Genomic DNA, 20,213 nt, shown 5'->3' on the forward strand with positions numbered 1-20,213 from the left:
CACTGTCTGTCTCTTGTGCCTCACACGTGTCCTCGGTGGCCACCGGGCAGGCGGGTCTGCAGGGATGACAGGGAGTGGGGACTATCATGGTCTGCAGCCACGGGTGGGCAGTGTCCTTGCCAGCGACCCCCTGGACACAAGAAGAAGGGCTGGGCTCCTGCTGAAGGGAGGGGGGAGGGAGGAGGGCAGGCAGAGGAGAAGCCCGGAGGGAGGAAGCAGAGGTGACAGGCAGGGAGGGAGGGAGGGGGCGGAGCAGAAGGTGGAAATGACGGGTGAGGGGTCAGGTCAGGAGGCCGGGGAGAAACGGGCTTTCGGGGAGAAAGTGAGTGAGAGGCAGGGAAGCAGGGGAGAGGCAGGCCAGAAGGGAGAGGGCCTCACGGAACACATCAGGTCCCCCGTGTGCAGTAGGAGGGGACATGGCGGGGAACCTGGGTTCTCGCCCTAGACCTCTCACTATAGCTCCCTGCAGGTGGGGGTGGTGGCAAAGTGACAGGAATGTCCAGCTCCGTCCAGCTGAGAGCAACCCAAAAGCCACAGCCTGCAGCAGACCTCTTGCTGCAGCAAAAAGGGGGTAGCTGGGCCAAACACACAGAAGGTGTTTGCCCCGCCACGGTCCTCCCTGCCCGGCGGCCCTGTCCTGGGACAAGCTCCTGGGGTAACTTTCTCGGCTGGCCCACAGATGGCCAGCTGCCCTGCCTTCCTGCAGGTGGACCGCTCACCAAGGCTGAAACAGGCAGTGCTGGCAATGAGCCTGCCAAGGGCAGGCCCTGGTCTCAGAAAGGGCACCTATTTTTAGGCAGGCCCGGGGTGTTGGTTGAGTCTGCAGGGACCCAGAGGTACCCAGACTTGCCCTCCCTCGTTTCTGCTTGGCACCTCTCCTTGCTCTGCCTTCCATCCCTTTCTGTCCACTCTGCAGCGGAGGTCCGTAGCACCCCTTCCAGGCCAGTACTGCTAGTGGCCTCTGGGGTCCCTGCTGAGCCCTGGGAGTGGTGAGCAAGGGATGGGAAGCCCCTCTCACACCCCTCACGTTTATTGCTTGTGCGGCAGGCACACCATTGAACTTAGCGGGGGCAATCGCTGTTCTCGTGCGTGTACCTCCTGGTCAGGCTGACCTGGTCAGGCAGCTGGTGGCATGCTCAGACCGAGGCTGAGGTCCAGAGACTCCAAGTAACTGGCCCAGGGTCACCTAGGAGGCAGGTGCCAAAGCCACTGCGGGCCCTCGGCATGCTTCCAACACTGGGCTCTTTTGCAAAGTGCCCACTGCCTTTGAGGGGTACACGCCCCTTAAGAAGAGCCCCCACGCCTTCCCAGAGACGCCCTGGAAGCCTGTCCCCAACACCACATGGAAGCTTTCTCAGCTTGTTCCCTGCAAACTCCCACAGACTCCCTCTTTTGCCAGAAAACGGCCTCCTCCAGGAAGGCTGCTCGGCTTTCCCCTGCACTTTCTGAGGGTCTCACCATCATTCACACATCTCGCCCAGCTGCAAGGGTAGCTCCTACTCCAGGCGGGGTGAGAAAGGCTTCTAGAGGGCGGGGTCCCCAACTCCCCCTGTTTGCATAGGGTTTTTAACACCCACGGTCCTGCACTCCTAGGGAACCAAGCTGGTGGGTCCCAAGCGTCTTCACGTGCAGGTGCCAGGCTCACAACAGCAGTCACTAAAGAAACCGATTACCCTGGTGGTCTCCAAACCCCAGGTGCCCCCTCTGCACTAGCTCATATCATTGGAGGTCAGCATCCGGCCAACTCAGTGAAGGAACAACAAAGACGACGACAGCCCAGAGGTTTTGTGTTGAGCTGCCTCGCGGTCCGGTCTGGGGGACCCGCGCCCGCCTGCCTGAGTCGGCCCTCCAGCCGCCACCGCCGCGGCGACGGGAGGGGCGAGGGCCGGCCCGAACGCTCATTAGCATAATCTATGCGCGGGGGGCGTTTAGCAGTCAAATATATGCGCATATATCTCCATGGCTGATGAGGCTGGCCGAGCACATTCAAAATGGCGGAGTGTGGAGCGAGCGGCAGCGGGAGCAGCGGGGACAGCCTGGACAAGAGCATCACACTGCCCCCCGACGAGATCTTCCGCAACCTGGAGAACGCCAAGCGCTTCGCCATAGACATAGGTCGCCGCGGGCGGGCGCGGGGAGCGGGGCGGCGGGGGCGGGCGCGGGCGCGGGCAGCGAGGCCGGCGGGCCGGGGCGGTGGCAAGGACGAAGGGCGGGGCGCGGGCCGTCGGCGCGCACGGCCTGTCGGGCCTTGTAGTCCGCGGGCAGCCGGCGGCGCCCGCTCTCTGCGGCAGCCGGACTACAGCTCCCGGCAGGCGCCGCGCGGCCGGAGCGGGGCATGCAGGGGCTCGTAGTCCCGCGGGAGAGGCGGCCTGGCTGCCCCTCTGGCATCCCGCCTCGGGAGCGGGGGTGGGGGTCGGCCGCCGGGCGGCGCAGCTCCCCGCCTGCCGGAGATCGGGGGTCGGGTGTCTGGGGCCGGGGCTTTGGAGGACCTGGGCGCAGACCTCAGGTCGGAAGCACCCCCGAGCCCCGCCCCCCGCAGGGCCCTCCTTCCCTCTCCGACGCGTTGACGCCTCCCGCCGACCGCTTTCTCAGATGTGGACGCTGAGGCGCGGATACCCGGGCGGTTCGGGGCCGGTCCATGACCTCCGGCCCGGGACCCCCGTGCGCCTGGCCCGCCGTGGCCGCTCAGTGAATGCAGGGACAGACCGTGCGCTTCTCCCCGGAGGGGTTGGGCCGCCCCGCTCCCCTGTCCTTGTGGGGGGGCGGTGTCCAGGGAAGTGGGGAGCGTCCTGAGCCCCCACCTGCAAAGCCAGAGGCCGGGCGGAGCCAGGCAGAGGGCGGGCGAGGGCAGCTGTGAGCCTGAGGTCGGCCCCCCGAAGAGGACCCGCCAGAACGGTGCCCGGCTGGACGCTGGGCCAGAGACGGTGAGCGCGAGGAACCGCCTGGGGGCTCAAGTCAGCCCCTCGGGGCCCTGCCGCTGTCCTCGGAGCCCTGTGCACTCCGGATGTGATGGCAGTCCAGTGGCCGTGTGCTCGGAGCTTCCGCACTTGATGCTGCTGCCCTGACCCTGGGGGCTCTGCTCCAACGGGTCGGCACCTAACGTTTCTGAAGCACCCCCGAAAATTGGCTGGCCACAGGGCTTACCTGGGTCGTTCTGCGTGGCCCTACCTTGTGGCGCGGAAGGGGGAGTTCCTGCCTGTCCTCCAGGGCCGAGCCCGGTCAGGGTTCCTTAGCAGAAGAACACTCAAAGGCATATTTTCAGCGTCCATGTTTATTTCCTCTCTGAAATTTCCCCCCGGCTCTGGGTCCTCTGTCTGGTTCTTTAAAAGACACGTTCATTGCTACTAAGGACAAACATTTGTGCGTTTATTTTGGGGGGGAGGCGGGGTTTGGCCACCCTGCGAGGTTTGTGGGGTCTTCGTTCTCCGACCAGGGATTGAACCTGGGCCCTCAGCAGTGAGAGCGCAGGGTCCTAACCACTGGACCGCCAGGGAATTCACAAGGACAGACTTTGTTAGTGTAGCTGATGGGAGGTCACGGGGCTCAGGGCAGGGGTCCTCCACCCAGGAATCCACAAAGCCAGAGTGCGGTCAGTGGTTCACAAGCAGGTTTCTGGTTTCCTCTCCCGTCCCCAAGCCTCTCAGTCCAGCTCTGACGGGGCGCCCCTCTCCGCGGGTGGAGTCCCTGCTTCAAAAGCCTCAGGGATGCTTTGGGTCAACACATACTTGAAGCTGACTTGACTCCAGGTTTCTGCTGGGCAGAGGGAGGGTCCCTTGGGTGAAGCAGAAGGGGCCACAGGGCAGGGATGTGCACGGAGGTGCCTGGAGTGGAAGGACAGCCCCGCACCATGCCCCGGGGTTCTGGATGAACTGGCGGGTCTTGGCTCAGGTCCCTCCCATCAGTCGGGGATGCTGTGGGCCCCAGGGTGGAGCATGGGGTGGGGTGGCCCGGAGAGCCCATGGCGTCCACCAGAGAGCGCGGGACTGTGCTGGCCGCCTGGTCACTGCCCTCGTCAGGTGTGACGTGTGCGGCCCCGGCCCGAGTTGGCATTCACTCTAATCGCAAGGGACCCTGAGAGCAGGTGGGCTCCCACAGGCGCCCCCTGTGCTGCTCTGTGAACTCACCCTGGCTCAGACTGACCGCACTGCTCTGCTCGCAGCCCCGTGCCCCATCCGCTGTCTCCTGGCTCGGGTGGGAGACAAGTCTGGGCAGTGCCGGGCTTCGCCCCACTCGGGGTACATGGTGTGCGGTGCACAGAACCCAGCTCACTCCCCACGGCCCCCCACAAACCCCAACACTGTGTGTTTTGGTTGTGATTTATAGCTGACTTGAAGAGCACACTGTCTGGAATTGGATTTCTGTGACCTGGGTAACTTACGATGAGCTTCTCAAAAGATGTCTTCATCCCTTTGCGTTGCCTGTCTTTTTAGGAAACGATTTATTCACAGAGGTGAATCGGGCAACAAGCATTTCAGTGGAAGATGCTCCGTGCCAGGCCGGGATTGGGGGCAGGGAGGAGGGATAAGGAGGCTTAAGGCCAGGTTCTGTGTCGTAAGCTGACGGTCTGGGGATGAGAGCAAGCCCAGGACGACGGGGTTCAGTGACCAAACGTGGCCCAACGAGGCCAGGTCGCAGGACGTCCCGGGAGGCCCTGTCCACACTGCCAGACAGGTGGCTCCGATGGGACAGGTGTGACTGGTCTCGGAAGCTGGGCTTTGGTTTTTCTAACCTGGAAGAGCTTTGGCCTTCGGATACTGTGTTTCCAAATCTGTGTTTCTGACTTGAGCGTTTGTGGAATACTCCCTTAGTGTTTTGTCACAAAACAACAGTTGTTAATAGTTTTAGCCGCCTTCTCCAGACAAGGGGTTTCCCCCTTATTTTTGTCGGGCCTCCTAGGAAGCACAGTTGGTTCCAAGGTCACTTTGCAGAGCTGAGCCTTCTGCCTCTCTCTGCTCCGCCGTTCGTGGCTTCACAGCCGTGAATCACCTATAGCCTCCGACGCCTCCTCTCTGACTCAGGAGTGGGGCTCGCCAGAACTCCTCCTCCAGGAGGACTGCTCTGGGGATCTTTTTAACTTGCCCAAAGGCCTTATCTGCTTCCTGATATTCTGCCCCTGGTCACAGGCCAGGGGCATCCAGGCTTCCCAGGGGCATTAACAAGTCCCCGCCGCCCTCTGCAGGGCCTCCTTGGTGAGTCCGGGCCTCAGCTGCTGCTCTCCGGCCCCTTCCTTGCACATTCCTGGTGAAAACAGCCCCTCCCCCGCCTGCATTGCCTTCTCCACCTCCTTCCGCGGACCGTCAGTTGTATGCTTTTCAGTGAAAACAGTGCATTTGTCAGCGTTTTCCTTTGGTTCATCCTCAAGATCAGAGTCTGAAACAGGATTTTCCTAAACCACTGAGGGTCGCCGAGCCACCCATAAACAGCAGGTCCCTTGCTCATCAAGGACTCAGTGCTGGTGGAGAAACGGACAGTCTCCGTTTCAGTCTGGGCCCTGAGGAGGAACAGAGGTTTTCAAGGAAGGCAGAGTGTGTTTAGGTCTCACGGTTCATTCCCTTCCTCCGTTTGGTGCCCTGCAGGGTTTTCACGTTCAGGTAGCACCAGACTCCTTGTGGGCAGGACCCAGGGCTGGCAGAGGAGGGCCTGTGGAAGGGCAGCCTCGGGTCCCTTCCAGCCACTTCTGAATCCGCGGCATCTGTGTCTCCCCTGTAGGCGGCTCGCTGACCAAGCTGGCCTACTACTCCACCGTGCAGCACAAAGTTGCCAGAGTGCGGTCCTTCGACCACTCAGACAAGGTGAGCCTCCTGGAGGACCCCGGGCAGGCCCTGGAAGCTTCTAGTGCCGATGCCCCTCCCTCACGCTCCCAGCTTAGTTCCCCTTCCATCCCAGCCCTGGCAAGAGCACCCCCGCCTCCCGCCTGCTCGTGCCTCCCCCCCGAATCTCCCACCTGCGTCGCCATCAGGACTCCCACGGACTTCAGGGTAGGCAGAAATCGTCGCCGCTGCTGAGGGTGCCCAGGGGCTGTGTGTCAGCGTCGTCCCCTCCCCGAGGCAGTGCACACACGCGGGTTCCCCACCCTCACCCCCAGGACACAGAGCAGGACCACGAGCCGCCCTATGAGATCTCCGTCCAGGAGGAGGTTACCGCCAGGCTGCACTTCGTCAAGTTCGAGAACACCTACATAGAGGCCTGCCTGGACTTCATCAAAGACCACCTGGTCAACACCGAGACCAAGGTCATCCAGGCGACCGGGGGCGGGGCGTACAAGTTCAAAGACCTCATCGAAGAGAAGCTGCAGCTGAAGTGAGTGGGGACCTCGGGGCGGGGAGGGGAGCGTGGGGGCCGGTTGGCCTCCGCTCACGGGGTCAGGCCCTGACTTGGCGGCCGCAGTGGCCCCTCTCCTGCACCAGCCCGTTCGCCCGGCTCTGGGGGTTCCTAAGACCTCAGGACCCAGTGAGGCTCCGGGTGGCTGGTGGGTGGCCGCGGGCCTGAGGCCAAGCTCTGGGCCGGCTGCAGTGGGATTCAGGTGGCCGAAACTCAGGAAGGCTCGGGGGACTGAAGATGGTGGGTGGGGAGAGGCAAGGGCTGAAAGGAAAGGAACGGAGCCCCGAGACCGAGTCGGGCCCGCTCCCGCTGGACGGAGGGTCCCGGGGCCACGGCCCTGCCAGGGGGGCGGGGAGGCAGGGGCCATTCGTGCCGTGGCCTGTGCCAGTGCCAGTGGCTGGGCTGCTCCCTGGCAGGGTTGACAAGGAGGACGTGATGACCTGCCTGATCAAGGGCTGCAACTTCGTGCTGAAGAACATCCCGCACGAGGCCTTCGTGTACCAGAAGGGCTCCAACCCCGAGTTCCGGTTTCAGACCAACCACCCCAGCGTTTTCCCGTACCTCCTAGTCAGCATCGGCTCTGGGGTCTCTATCGTGAAGGTGGGGCCTGGCTCGTGGGAGATGACGGGCCTCTGCAGCGCTTTGTTGAGCACTGGCTGCATGTCGGAGCCATGCCGGGCACAGGGAGGCGGACACAGACCCAGGCCTGCCTCTGGCGCTCACGGCACGAGGCCGCACGCGGAGTGCCTGGCGCGGGCGGTCTGCGGGGAGGTGGGCCCCCTGCTTCCAGCACGAGCACCTGCCGAGCCCACCCGGACTCGACCTTCAAGGGCGCCGCCACGCAGGGCGGGGGATACCCCTGAGCCGCCGCGTCCCTGGGACTTGCTGGGCAGTGGCTGGGGGCCCCCTTGCTAACGTACCTGCCCTCGTTTCGCTCCAGGTGGAGACAGAGGACAGGTTCGAGTGGATCGGTGGCAGCTCCATCGGGGGTGGCACCTTCTGGGGGCTTGGGGCTCTGCTCACCAAAACGAAGGTATTTGGGCAGCTCTGGGAGGATGCTCCTGGCTCCACGGAGCAGCCTGTTTCCTGGTCCCCTGAGGAGAGGGTTGGCGGCTGTGGGGTCGGAGGCTTGTGCTTGGCTGGGGTTGTTGTGAAAGTGGCTCTTCCCTGTACCTCGTCCTGCGTCCCGAGTCTCTGAAGGATGGACGTCCAGGTGGCCAGAGTGTCGCCCAGCTGGGTGGTGCACAGAGGCTGCCCGTCTCCCCCCACCTCTGGGCCATAACAGGAGAGGGCCTTCCCTACCCAGCGCGGCGGCTGGCCTCCTTCCGTGGGCTCGTCCAGGGCCGTGGGGTTCTCCCAGCTTGCGGCTCCTCAGGTGCTCCCGTCTGCTCTGTCCCCACAGAAGTTTGACGAGCTGCTGCATCTGGCTTCCAGAGGCCAGCACACGAACGTGGACATGCTGGTGCAGGACATCTACGGAGGGGCCCACCAGACCCTGGGGCTGAGCGGCAACCTCATCGCGAGCAGCTTCGGGAAGTCGGCCACCGCGGACACAGGTACGGCCTCTCGCCCGCTCTGGCTGTCGGAGGCGCGTGGCGCCCGCCTGGCCGCTTGCCCAGCGTGCCGCTTCTGCCCCCAGAGTTCTCCAAGGAGGACATGGCCAAGAGCCTGCTGCACATGATCAGCAACGACATCGGGCAGCTCGCCTGCCTGTACGCCAGGCTCCACTGCTTGGACCGGGTGTACTTCGGGGGCTTCTTCATCCGCGGCCACCCTGTCACCATGCGCACCATCACCTACAGCATCAACTTCTTCTCCAAGGTAACGGGCCGCCGCGTCCTTCCTCTGCTCTGCCCGCCCCTGGCCCGGGCCCCTGTGTCTCCAAACTCTCAGGCCTGAGAGGGGACGGGAGCAAGGCGGGACCCAGCTGAGCACCCCCAAGCCCCTGCCCGCAGCCCCTTCCCACCCACTAGCTCCGGGCATCCTGCGCTTGGGGCGCCGTGGCCATCCCTGAGTTTGGCGCGTTGCCGGGGGTGGGGTCTAGAGACCGCCTCCCACTGTCCGCGAGCTCCAGGTGAGCTTCTAGGTGTCGGTCACGGCGTGGGGGTGTGTGGCCCCCAGCAAGCATGGGGAACTGGGTGGGTATCCATTTTGTGGAAGAAGTTACCCTCTGAACCGGGGCTCCCCACGCCCCGGGCTGCTCCCCATCGCGCGCGTTACCACCCGAACCATCATGCCCCCCGCCCTCCCCCGACGCCACCCCCGTCCATGGAAAAGTGGTCTTCCATGAAACCGGTCTCTGGTGCCAAAAAGGCTGGGGACCGCTGCTCTAAACGGTGGGCCCTTGAATTCCGCGTGTGCGTACAGCCCCGTGGACAGGCGCCGAGTCGGGAGGGAGGCCACCTGTGTCGGGTGGACTTGCAGCCTTGGGCTGAGTGGCGCTTCAGGGGCGTCTCCGTGGCAGGGGGAGGTCCAGGCGCTGTTCTTGAGGCACGAAGGCTACCTGGGCGCCATAGGAGCGTTTCTTAAAGGAGCCGAGCAGGACAGTGAGTACAGCGCGGCCTATGTTGGGCAGCGGCATCGGGAGGCGGGGAGGCCTTGGGGAGTGACTGGAATGGCTGCTCGTGTTAAGCGACGATCAAGGGCTGTGGGTGGACATGGTGTCTTCGTGGGCTCTCCCCAGCAGTGGCAGGAGCCTTTGCTGTGATTCTCCTGAGGGGCCGGTGGAAACCGATTCGCGTGGGTGCCACGTAATCAACCCATGGGTCCTTAAGTGACGGGGCTCCGTGCAGGGGCTGCGCGCACGGCCTCGCCTCCGAAGGCCTCGGCCCGCCGGCTCCTCCCGGCCGTCTGCCCAGCTGTCGCTTCAGATGCGCATCCGGTCTGTCCTCTTTGAAGGACACGTGAAGGAATCGCAGGCGTGATTCTGCACGAGGAAGCACAGGGCAGACTGCGTGGGGGTCAGCGCCAGTCAGAGCAGCCCAGGCAGACCTTCACTGCGTCCCTAAGTCCAGCTTCTCACTTGAGATAAACCACGGGTACCTTTCGGAAGCTGCCGCTCAGCTTGAGAGGTTTCTGTGCCAGTAAGAAATAACACAACAGAGCAATGCCCCCGGCCCGCCCGGCGCCAGGGAGGCCTTCGGCAGCCGGTCCTCCCAGAGGCAGTCCAGCCGCCCAAGGTTTGCCGAGCCGCTCGCCCCTCGGTTGACGCCGGGTCTCTTGTCCCACAGACCCAAACCAGTACAGTTGGGAAGAGAACTACGCCGGCAGCTCCGGGCTCATGAGCTCCTCACCCGAGCTCTGCCCAACACAGCGGCCGAGGAGCGGCACCGTGAGTACGGGCGTGGGTGGCCCTGGGTCCCACGTGCGCCGCCTCCTCTGTGGCCTCCTGGTGGTCCCCGAGGAGAGCCGCCATGGCCGGGCTCGAAGGCGCCTCCTCCTGGTGCAGGCCGGTCGTGAACCACAGACTCTGGGGCCGAAGAGAGACGTTTGCAGCCTGCAGCTGGCTGTTCTCATTCCTCCCGTAGTGTCTCACATTCTTCGGGTGTTCAGCCGGAGCCCTCAGGGCCACGCGGTCCCTGCCGGGCTTGCAGGGAGAATATAAAGTTTCGGGACCACAGGGGGTCTTTCCTAGGGCTCTGGGACCGTTCACAGCAGAATCGGGGTAAAACTGTGGGTCGCGGGCACCAGCCTGGGCCCCTTCTCTTAGAACACGTTCTCTGCGTGATGGTTTCAAGGCGGTACCGAGCCTGCAGAGTCTGCGAATTTCCTCAGGCGATGCCACCTTTTCCTCAGTCGCCCCTTGGGGTGAGGCCCACCATGTCTGGATGGGAGCTCCCCCCGCCAGCCGAGCCGGTGTGGAGAGGGTCTCCCAGCTGGGACGGGATGGTACTGCCGTGGCCCCGTCCTGGCCCAGATCATCGTTGGATGAGCTGTTGCCATCTTTTTTTTTTTTTTTTTTTTTTTTTTTTGCGGTACGCGGGCCTCTCACTGTTGTGGCCTCTCCCGTGGCGGAGCACAGGCTCCGGACGTGCAGGCCCAGCGGCCATGGCTCACAGGCCCAGCCGCTCCACGGCATGTGGGATCTTCCCGGACCAGGACACAAACCCGTGTCCCCTGCATCGGCAGGCGGACTCTTAACCACTGCGCCACCAGGGAAGCCCGTTACCGTCTTATTGACATCACGTCCCTGATAACCCAGGAAGTGGTTTATCAGAATCGCACGTGGGGCTGGAGGACAGGCCGAGGCCTGCAGCTGCCTGGCCTGGCCTGGCCTGGCCTGGGCACACAGGTCGGGATGCTACCTTCAGGACAGGTTGCTAGCCAGTTTGGAGGGAAAGTTGGTTTTCAGTTGTAGATGCAGATTCTCTTGTAAATCAGTGTAAACATGGCAAGAATGTGCCTCATCCGCCTCTCACTTCCTGGGGAGAGTCCCCCCCACGTGTGGCACCCCCAGTTCCCACAGCTCCACACCGCATCCTTTGCAGCCAGCTGTGCGGGGGTAGCTGGGCCCTTCCCAAAGGCAGGCACCAGGGGCAGGGTTGGCAAGGCCCAGGCCCGCCGTGACGGGTGTACAGAGAAAGGCGTTAACGTCTCTGACTTGTCGAAGGACGATGTGGATGCCGGCCACACGGACGGCAAAATGAAATGGGTGGGCGGGCCAGAAACCTTTCAGCCAACGCTGATGTGCAACGCGGCCCCTCTCCGTGACAGCTTGGGCACCCCACGCGCCTGTCGTGCTGGGGTGTCCCTGCGAGTGGGCGTGGGGATCCCCAGGGGCAGGGGGCCAGGCCGAGCTCAGATGTGAGCTCCCACTCATCGGAGGACAGGGCGGCCCCTGCCGGCCAGCCGGGCAGCAGGCAGCCATTGCTGCCTTTGACCCCCGTGGAGACACACCGGCTCCTTCCCTGCTAAACGTGCGCTCACGTGGCGCGTCCCCAAAGCCCATCTCTCCCTCGTGGGGTGGATCTTCTCATCCAGACCATCCCTGGTCCGAGCACACCTGCCGCCTCACCCTGCTAGTGGGCCAGTCAGCAACACAGGGCCAAGTCCCAGGTGGGCAGCTCCCTGGAGGGTGGGGGGCAGGAGCGGTGCCTGGAGGACGAGCCCTGAGCTCACTCGCTTGTCACGTCCCTGGAGCAGCTGCCTGACACAGTTCTCATCCGAGAACGGGGCCAGGCGCACAGGACCCTTCGTTTGAAAGACCCTGGTGTGGGCATCGAGCGTCCCGGCCTTGCTGAGCATGGCAGGGGCAGTGGGTCTGGATGCGGGGCGTGGGGGGACGGGGCGGTGTGTCCCCCCCTGGGAACTGACCCCGGGCAGGAGCCGCAGGACAGAACCCGGTGGGCAGGGCGGTTGGACCAGAAGGGCGGTCGGTGTGCGTGCTTCAGAGCGCGGAGCAGAGAGCATGGGGCGCGGCAGGAAGACGGGTGCGTGAGCAGACCCAGGGTCGGGGCGTCGGGCTCAGGGCCCCGGACAAGTGGAGGGCTCGCCCGGGCTGAGAGAGGCCGTGAGAGGCAGGCAGGGCCCAGGGCCGGGGAGGAGCCGGGCTCTCCATTAGCCGCGCACGGCAGCCTCCCTTCGTGCGGGGAAACCGGTTCCAAGACCTGTAGAAGGGGCTTTTGGTCTTTCAGAAAGGACACGGCTGACGTGCCTGCCTGCTTCTCGTCCTCCCAGTTCGACTTGCTGGAAATGGACCGTCTGGAGAGGCCGCTCGTCAACCTGCCTCTCCTTCTGGACCCGTCCTCCTACGTGCCTGACACGGTCGACCTCACGGACGACGCGCTGGCCCGAAAGTACTGGCTCACCTGCTTTGAGGAGGCCCTGGACGGGGTGAGGGCCTGGGGCGGGGGTGAGGTTGGGATGAGGGCTGGGGGCGGGGCTGGACACCCCCAGGAAGAAGACACCCGTCCGTCCAGGAATTGGGCTGTGGGCCTTTGAGGTCCTGGCTACCTCTGACTGTTTCAGGTTCCCAAGGGGCAGTGAGAGGCGGGATGGGGGAGAACAGGGGTTTCCAGGAGCCTTTTATTTGAGGTGTAATTCATAGTTCCCAGGTGGGAGCCTGACTGAGTAGTTTGTTGGGACGTGGTGTCAGTGAGGTGCGTCCTCATCAGCTCGCAAGTGGCTTTCCCGGCTGCCGTGTCTCTTTAAAAAGCAAGCAGTTTGCCCAGGGCTCAGGGGCAGCGGCGGCTGGCCTCCGGCTCCAGGCTTGGGGGCAGCAGTGGCTGGCCTCCGGCTCCAGGCTCAGGGGCAGCGGTGGCTGGCCTCCGGCTCCAGGCTCGGGGCAGCGGTGGCTGGCCTCCGGCTCCAGGCTCGGGGGTCAAGGCCATGGGAGCCTCCTGGGAACGCCCATTCCTCCACGACGCCCCTCAGAGAGGCCCGTGGGGTCTGTCTTCAGAGCGAGGGGTCCCACAGACTTGGAGATGCTCCAGAACCACCAGTTCCCCCAGCAGAGCAGGAGCTGGTGTCCAGTGGGCCCTGGGGCTGGTATCAGAGGACACGGACATGAGCTTTGGGTCAGGGCTGGCGGCAACCCCGTTCCCACCTGGCAAGGGAAGCCCCCAGTGGCTGCCACCAACGCCTGCCGTCCACGGGCTGGGGGCTGCCCTGAGCACTGCTGGCCGCCCCGTCCTTGGTAGGTCGTGAAGCGCGCCGTGGCGAGCCAGCCAGGCTCCGTGGATGCAGCCGAGAGGGCCGAGAAGTTCCGCCAGAAGTACTGGAACAAGCTGCAGACGCTGAGGCAGCAGCCCTTGTGAGTGGCCCACCTGCTCGCCCTGGCCAGGGCCCCGAGAGGCGGCCTCTACGGGGACGCGCGCTCGCACCCGAGGGCCGAGTCCCTCGAAGTTCTCCAGGAAGCTCTGTGCCCCTCCCCTGGCACACACTCGGGGACGCTTAGCACCCCGCTGGCCTCCTGGGCTTCTCCTTTTGGCGCCTGGACGCCACGAGGACGCCCCTGGGTGGGGAGAGTGCGATGGGCAGTGCAGTCAGCCGTCCAGCCCACTCAGCCGCCCTCCGCCCGGCTCTGTCTTCAGCGCTTATGGGACCCTGACCGTGCGCAGCCTCCTGGACACGAGGGAGCACTGTTTGAACGAGTTCAACTTCCCGGACCCCTACTCCAAGGTGAGCGCCCCCTTCTCGTGGGTGGGCACATGCTTGCAGGGGGCCGTGGGGAACGGGGCGTCAGTCCCGTCCTGTCCAGCGAGCGGGTGTGCTGGCAGCCCTGACCCCCGGCACTGGCGACAGGCTGCATCCTGGAGCCGCCCTGGTGAGGGTCCATCTCCCAGGAGCTCTGGGCCGCAGCCCCTCGGTCGGCAGCACCGGCTGTGGACCGATGCCGGCGCCACTGTGACCTCGTCAGCAGCGTGTCCTGGGGGTTCTAACCCGCAGCCGGTGAGGGTGGCGGGCATGTGGCACTGAGGCCCCCTCGCCTCTTCCTGGCCTCCTGAACTCAGCCTGGAAACTCAAGGGTTGGTGCCTGAGGATGTCCGTCCTGGCCACGAGCCTTCCAGGGCCTGGCTGGTGGCCTGGAGGTGCCTCCCTGGGCTCTTTGACCAGGAAGCCGCGTGCCCTGGAGCCGCGGGCGGGGTCCGGAGCCCACCGACCTCAGCTCCCTGCCGCCTCCTCCCTGCCCTCGCACGGGGTGTCTGGGGACAGTGGGTCAGGGTGCCGAGGGTCTCACGGTCAGGGCAGCGGGCACCCACGGGGTGTGGGTCCTCCGTGCTCGGCCACGGCACCGTCACACCTGAGCCTCTGTCCTCAGTGCACGCTTCAAACCTGCACCGATACCAGCATGCCCCCCATGCTTGCCCTCAGCCCGCGCTGCTCCGAGTCAGCGCTGCTTTTAACCTGACGCGATCTGGGTTTGTCTAGCCTCCCGCAGTGACGTCACATGGGAGTCTTCTGTCCCCTAGAACGGGCTCGCTGTTGGTGCTCTCCCGGCGCGGTGCTCTCCTCTCCCTGCTCTGCCGGGGGCCTGGGGGAGGCCAGACCACGTCTTCATTCGCATCTCCCCGCAGGTGAAGCAGAAGGACAACGGCGTGGCATTGAAGTGTTTCCAGAGGGTGATCCACTCTCTGGATGCCCTGGGCTGGGAGGAGAGGCAGCTGGCCCTGGTGAAAGGGCTCCTGGCTGGCAACGTCTTTGACTGGGGAGCGAAAGCCGTCTCTGAGTAGGTGCCCGCTGTCCTCACAGCCCCTGCAGGCCCATCCCTTCCCCTCCTCCTTCCGGCTCGGCCTTAGAGCCACAGCCCCTGGGCCCGAACTGACGCCTGGGCCACACGTGGCTCCGGCAGTCCCAGCCTCGGCCGGCCCAGCTTGGCCCTCGAGGAGGTGGCAGAGGGGGCACCGGGGGTTCTCGGGGGATGGGGTACTGCTGGGGGCTTGCTGGGCACGTGTGGCCTCGGGAACGGATGGGACGGGTGCTGGGACCCAGCCTCCCTGCCCGCACACAAGAGCAGGCGCGTAGAGGGCTGCGGGTGTGGGTGTTGTCAGTGTGAAACTCCGCGTCACAGTGACCGTGTGGGGTGGGCTTAGACGCTGTTGGGTGTTTGGAGTGAATAGGTGCCTCGTGAAGTTCAGCGGTGGGCACGCGTCTCCCCGTCCCCCCAAGGGTCCTGTCCCGGGGCCTGCTGTCTGGTGCCTTCCCCGGGGCTCCCGTGCAGGGGACTTGCTGGGTCACCCAACGTGCGCTTTCGGACCCAGGCACCCGGGACAGCCATCGCCCCCTCCCTGCCCTCAGCACTGGCTGCCCCTTGGGCGGCACGTTGGGGCGAGGCTGGTGGCCGGTGCTCCCCAGGGGCCTGGCCTGTGGCTGCAAGCACGGAGGCTTCCCCGTGCCACCTCCCCCGTCCTCGAGCCGACGCGGCAGCAGTGACGGGGGACAGCACGCTCGTCCAGCTCGGGAGGGGCTTCGTGGCCCACGGGAGCGACGGAGGCCAAGGTCCGGGGCTTTGGTGACTTTGTCTTCTCCTCCCCTGTGCAGCGTCCTTGAATCTGACCCCCAGTTTGGGTTTGAGGAGGCAAAGAGGAAGCTGCAAGGTAGGGGCGCCCAGGGCTCTCCTCCAGTGCCAGGACTCGGGCCGGTGGGGGGAAGCAGCGAGGTGGCCGCGCGTGCCCGCTGAGCCGGGGGGAGGCGAGGACCGGCTCCCCGGAGAGGCCGGCGGGCGGGTGACCGCGTCCCTGTGTCCCGCAGAGCGGCCCTGGCTCGTGGACTCCTACAGCAAGTGGCTTCAGAGACTGAAGGTACATGGAGCTGTCCCCGCCTCTGTCCTGTGCCCTAGGGGCCCGGGCAGGGTTCACGGGTGGGGAGGTGGTGCGGGCCCGCGCGGTGCACTGAGGGCCCCCCGGAGTGTCCCCCTCAGCCCCCCGCCCCGAGCTACAAGCATGAGCTGGCGTCCCTGCTCCAAGCCTGACTTCGGCGGGACAGCGATGAGGTCACTGGCCTCAGGTCAGAGGTCCTTCGGGCTAGCAGTTCTGGAAGAGGCCGGGGCTGCCCCTGTGCCCCCAGTGCCTGCAGGACCCAGCAGCCCTCGCCCGGCCGTGGGGAGTGGAGTGTGGAGGTGTCTGGAACGCTTGGACGCGCCTGTTCCCAACTGAACGTCCTGGTTTTGTCTTACAGGGGCCCCCTCACAAATGTGCCTTAATTTTCGCAGATAACAGTGGAGTAGACGTCATTTTGGGAGTCTTCCCCTTTGTCAGGGAGCTTCTCTCTAGAGGGACGGAGGTGAGTGTGGAGGGCCGCATGGCGGGTCCCTTGCCCAGCTCCTGTGCTCGGTGGGGTTGGCATCGCCCTGGGCCCCTCCGTGTGCAGGTAGGTGCCGGGTAGGCAGTGGCACGGCAGGAGCAGAGGAGACCTGGCTGGTCACGTCCTGGGGCTTAGGTCAGCCTGACCGCGGGGCCCTGGGGCCGTCTCCATCCTGCCCCAAGAGCCGGCCCAGCCGTGAGAGGTCGCCAGAGGCCGTGCTCCTCCGCTGGCAGCCCCAGGTGGGTGGGTGGGTGGTGGGCGGGCAGGCGGGCGAGCCCAGGCTGGCTCAGTACTGCCGGTGGCCAAGGTCCCTAAGGAGCCCGGGCATCCTGCCGCAGGTCATCTTGGCGTGCAACTCGGGACCCGCCTTGAACGACGTGACCTACAGCGAGTCCCTCATCGTGGCTGAGCGCATCGCGGCCATGGACCCCGTCGTCCGGTAAGCTGGGCGGGGGTCTGGGGCGCGGCGGGGCAGCTTCCGGGGGCGCCGCCTCGCGGGTGACCTCACGGGTGCTGTGCTCGACAGCTCGGCGCTCGGAGAAGGGAGGCTGCTGCTCATGCAGACTGGCTCCAGCTCCCCGTGTCTCGACCTCAGGTAACGCGGCCCCTCTGCCCGCGGGTGCCCCGGTCCCCTGCGGAAGCCGGCTGTGCCAGCCACAGCCCCGGGCAGGGTCCAGCAGCTCTTCCCTCGGGACCCTGGGAGGAAGAAGCAGGCGGGGCGCGTCCCCGCCTTGGGAAGCTGCCCGCGGGCGGCCAGCTCGCCGCCACGGCGCTTCCCATCCCGGGGCTTCTAGAGCCTGCGGCGGCCCGTGTAAAGGAGGGCACATCTGGGCTCTGGACTGTTAGCCCCCCAGTCTGTTCCAGTGCTGATTCTCCAGTATTGACTTAATCCCCTTCCAGGTCCACCGTTAACCAACAAGGAGGGACAATAAAAAGCTATAGAAAGGACTCAGATCCTTTAAAGTTCAAAATACAAAAGTATCGTTAAGGCCCAGTTTTCAGAACCGGCTTCCTTGTAGCAACGGGAGCGCAGCTGCCAGGGGTCCCCAAGACCCTGGGCCCCGGGCCCCGGGAGGGCAGCTGCCGGGCTGGCTGTCCGGGGATCAGGCTGGACCCAAGGCCCAGGTAGTTGGGGGGGCCGAGGGTCGGGGGTCTCCGGCGTTCCCGCCAGTCGCCGCCCTTGGCTGGAGGCAGGGTGTGGCGTCTGCCCCGGGTGCAGCTCAGTGCAGGGTGCCAGGCCCCCCGCCTGCACCCTCCTCACTGCCCCCTTCCTCCCCGAAGCCGCCTGGACAAGGGGCTGGCCGTGCTGGTGCGGGAGCGCGGCGCCGACCTGGTGGTCATCGAGGGCATGGGCCGCGCCGTCCACACCAACTACCACGCGGCCCTGCGCTGCGAGAGCCTCAAGCTGGCCGTCATCAAGAACTCGTGGCTGGCCGAGCGGCTGGGGGGCCGGCTCTTCAGCGTCATCTTCAAGTACGAGGTCCCGGCCGAGTGAGGCGCCACCGCCGCCGGGCTGCTCCGCCCGTCGCCTCAGGAACGTATCTCGACGGCAACAGGGACCCGCGTTCAAATCAGAGTATTTATATTGTGCTTCTGTGAGAGACCGGCTGCACCCAGGTGTGGGCTCAGCGCTCGTGGCCTCGGGCTCGGTGTTTCTTCAGTGCTGACGTGTTCGTGGTGGGGAGACACGACTTTTGTCCCGTGAGACGTTCTTATTGGAATATATTTAACTGTTAAATAATCTTTTATATATATATACATATATACATATACATATATATATATATATATATAAAAATATAAATATATACGTATACGCCTCTGACAGGACGCTGAGGTCAGGGCACGGCAAATAGCTTCCAGAGTGAGAACAGAGCGTTTCTGCCTTGGCTCGTTGGTGTGAGGGTGGGCAGCCCCCCCCGGGGGCCCTGCCCACGCCTCCCCCAGGGAGCACAGCAGTGGGGTCTCTCCCTAGGTGATCTCTAGAACTCTTAGGCCCACCTTGGCCCGTGGGCCATGGCCGCTGCCCTGTCACGTGGCCTCCAGCATCGCTCCCCGGCGTGTCCATCTGGAGAAGGCCTCCCCCGCGCCCCTGCCCCGCCTGGACCCGCTACGCACGGGAAGGACAGACAGGCTGCTGAGAGGAGGCCACGGGCTTTGAGGGCCCTCGAGGACTTTCAGGGACTTGGTGGCTGGTCCAGTCCTCCTGCTCGGAGCCCTCAGACCACGTGGGTTCTGTCGCCACGGCCTTGCGCCCATGCCCAGAGCCCTGCCTGACGGCAGGCGGGTGGGGGGTTCACTGGGCCCGGTGATGGAGGTGCTGTGAGATGGCAGGGGCTCCTCCCCCACTGGACCCGTCCCTCGGGGTGCAGACCTGAGCCTCAGACGCCACATCGCGGCAGGAGAACTGGCCACGGAGCTGCGAGGCCGCCTGTGCGTGCCATTGGTCTCAGGAACGAAGAGCTGCGCGGGGGCCCTGCTGCCGTGGCCCCGGGCCCTGTGCACTGAGGAAGCCCCACTGCCCAGCACCCAGGTCCCTCACTGCTGGAGCACCCAGCAACGTGAGGACGGGCGGGATGAGGAAGGCCGTCGGGGCTGCCCCTGCAGGGACCTGAGCCCCACCCTCTTTGCCCAAGATCCCCTCGCACTTGCCCTGCTGGGCCAGGGAAACCGGGGCCCTGCACCCCCTTCCGGGAGCCTGAGCTCAGCGGTCTGGGACCTGCACTGAACCTCAGGGGGTGCTCGACCTGTCCTGCACCACAGCAGCCCCCCTGGGTGACCCATGTGCTGCACCCCACTCCTGGATGGAGAGGGCCCTGGCCTTCCTGTGAGCAGCCGCCAGGGGGAGCAGGGGGCACGGCCATCCAGAGGGCACAGGCTAGGCCTGTCCAGTGGGTGGTCCATGGATCCCCTTTCCGCAAAGGCTCACCCACCTTGACCCCAACACAGCCCCTCGCCACCCCCCGGCCTGCACCTACGCACGGCTCAGCTTCCTGTGGTCACCTCTGTGAGGCCTGGCCTGCGCCCTCTTCTGCCCAGGCCACCCTCTGTCCTCCCGTCCCTGGTGTCGCAGCAGCAGCATCCCAGCTGGTCTGGGGCTCCCTGTGCAGGGCGTGCCCTGCCCAGACACCCAGGGGGACTCCAGAGGTCCAATCAGAGCCCAGCTCGGCCTGTGTCATGATGCCTCGCTGGGCCTCCCTCCTGTCAGGCCCTGGCGCTCCCCTGAGGGTCGCTGGACAGGCGGGGGGAGCCTGCGGTGGCCCCACGGTGAGTAGGGCACCAGGGCTCTGAGCACCTGCCCTGCCCTCAGGTACCCCTCTTGCGATGCCCTGTCCCTCTCTCAGCTGGGACAGGAAGGGTCTGGGCCTCCCAGCAGCTGAGGGCAGCCCCTGGGAGGTAATGGAACAAGAGGCAGCGCCCACCCGGGGCTGGAGAAGGGCTGGCACCCCCCCGCCATATATTGTGAGCCCTGGCAGATTGCCCCAGGCTGTGTCCCTCCCTGCCCCCCGCCTCCCCTTCACTTCTCCCAAGATTCTAGTAGCCCAGACGCAGTGCCTTGGGGACCCCTCCCTTCCGGGGTTGGGCCACAGCTCCCCCAGGCTGAGCTCCCCCAACCAGAGGAGGGAGGAGGGCCTTCCCGGTTCCGAGGGGCCTGACTGGTCCTGGGAGGAAAGTGGCACTGGCACAACTGCCCATCCCCCAGGCCTTTGCTGAGTTTGGGCAAGCGGCTGGCGTGGGTCCCTGGGGCCTACGAGGGACACAGCAAGAGACAGACCGCCACAGAGCGCCTGGCGCCCACCAACACCCAGCCTTTCAGACGCCTTGCCCGGCGCCCACCGTCCCCAGGGCCTCCGACCCTGGACAGTAGGGCTGATCCTGGTGTGGGGCCCGAGGCCTCCCCGAGCTGAGCCATGGGTGGGCTGCCCCCAGCCCCTGCTTGTTGTACCAAGTGAGTCCACCCTTGGGGGGGCGTCTGACACCTCAGCTGGCTTCTGTGCAGGCCAGGTGCCCGGGTGGGGAGGGCAGTCAGCCCCCCAGCTTCTCGAGGGAGGGGGCGGCCCTGACGGTCCTCTGTGCGCAGAGACTCCAGGAGCAGCAGCCCCACAGCTGGGGACCCTCTGGCCTGGGGCCCTGCCAGGGCCAATGTCTGC

The 20,213-nt window shown here is 65.3% G+C and overlaps 1 protein-coding gene across 2 annotated transcripts; it reads left to right on the plus strand.

Annotated features, from left to right (window-relative positions):
• Positions 1-1,949: 1,949 nt before the first annotated feature.
• On the plus strand, positions 1,950-17,917 carry PANK4 (pantothenate kinase 4 (inactive)). Of its 2 annotated transcripts, XM_004272300.4 has the most exons (19): positions 1,950-2,115; positions 5,710-5,792; positions 6,086-6,300; positions 6,738-6,921; positions 7,262-7,354; positions 7,724-7,877; positions 7,961-8,142; positions 8,786-8,867; positions 9,552-9,652; positions 11,998-12,153; positions 12,960-13,072; positions 13,353-13,440; positions 14,337-14,488; positions 15,301-15,356; positions 15,511-15,560; positions 15,937-16,041; positions 16,401-16,501; positions 16,589-16,657; positions 17,344-17,917. In XM_004272300.4, the coding sequence occupies exons 1-19, from the start codon at positions 1,992-1,994 to the stop codon at positions 17,555-17,557; spliced, it is 2,322 nt and encodes a 773-aa protein (XP_004272348.1). In that variant the 5' UTR covers positions 1,950-1,991; the 3' UTR covers positions 17,558-17,917. The 2 variants fall into 2 exon arrangements, with proteins under 2 accessions (XP_004272348.1, XP_049562072.1); XM_049706115.1 differs by lacking the exons at positions 16,401-16,501; positions 16,589-16,657; positions 17,344-17,917 and adding an exon at positions 16,129-16,300 and having other exon boundaries at positions 1,972-2,115.
• The last annotated feature ends 2,296 nt before the right edge of the window (positions 17,918-20,213 follow it).

The sequence above is a fragment of the Orcinus orca genome, chromosome 1 (genome assembly GCF_937001465.1).
Source record: "Orcinus orca chromosome 1, mOrcOrc1.1, whole genome shotgun sequence".
Taxonomy (NCBI): domain Eukaryota; kingdom Metazoa; phylum Chordata; class Mammalia; order Artiodactyla; family Delphinidae; genus Orcinus; species Orcinus orca.

Excerpts from the sequence above, each read along its gene's own strand:
- PANK4 (XM_004272300.4), top strand. The coding sequence starts at position 1,992 with ATGGCGGAGTGTGGAGCGAGCGGCAGCGGGAGCAGCGGGGACAGCCTG. Across the intron at positions 14,489-15,300 it reads GGAGCGAAAGCCGTCTCTGA|CGTCCTTGAATCTGACCCCC; the intron begins GTAGGTGCCCGC and ends TCCCCTGTGCAG. Across the intron at positions 15,561-15,936 it reads AGTGGCTTCAGAGACTGAAG|GGGCCCCCTCACAAATGTGC; the intron begins GTACATGGAGCT and ends TTTGTCTTACAG.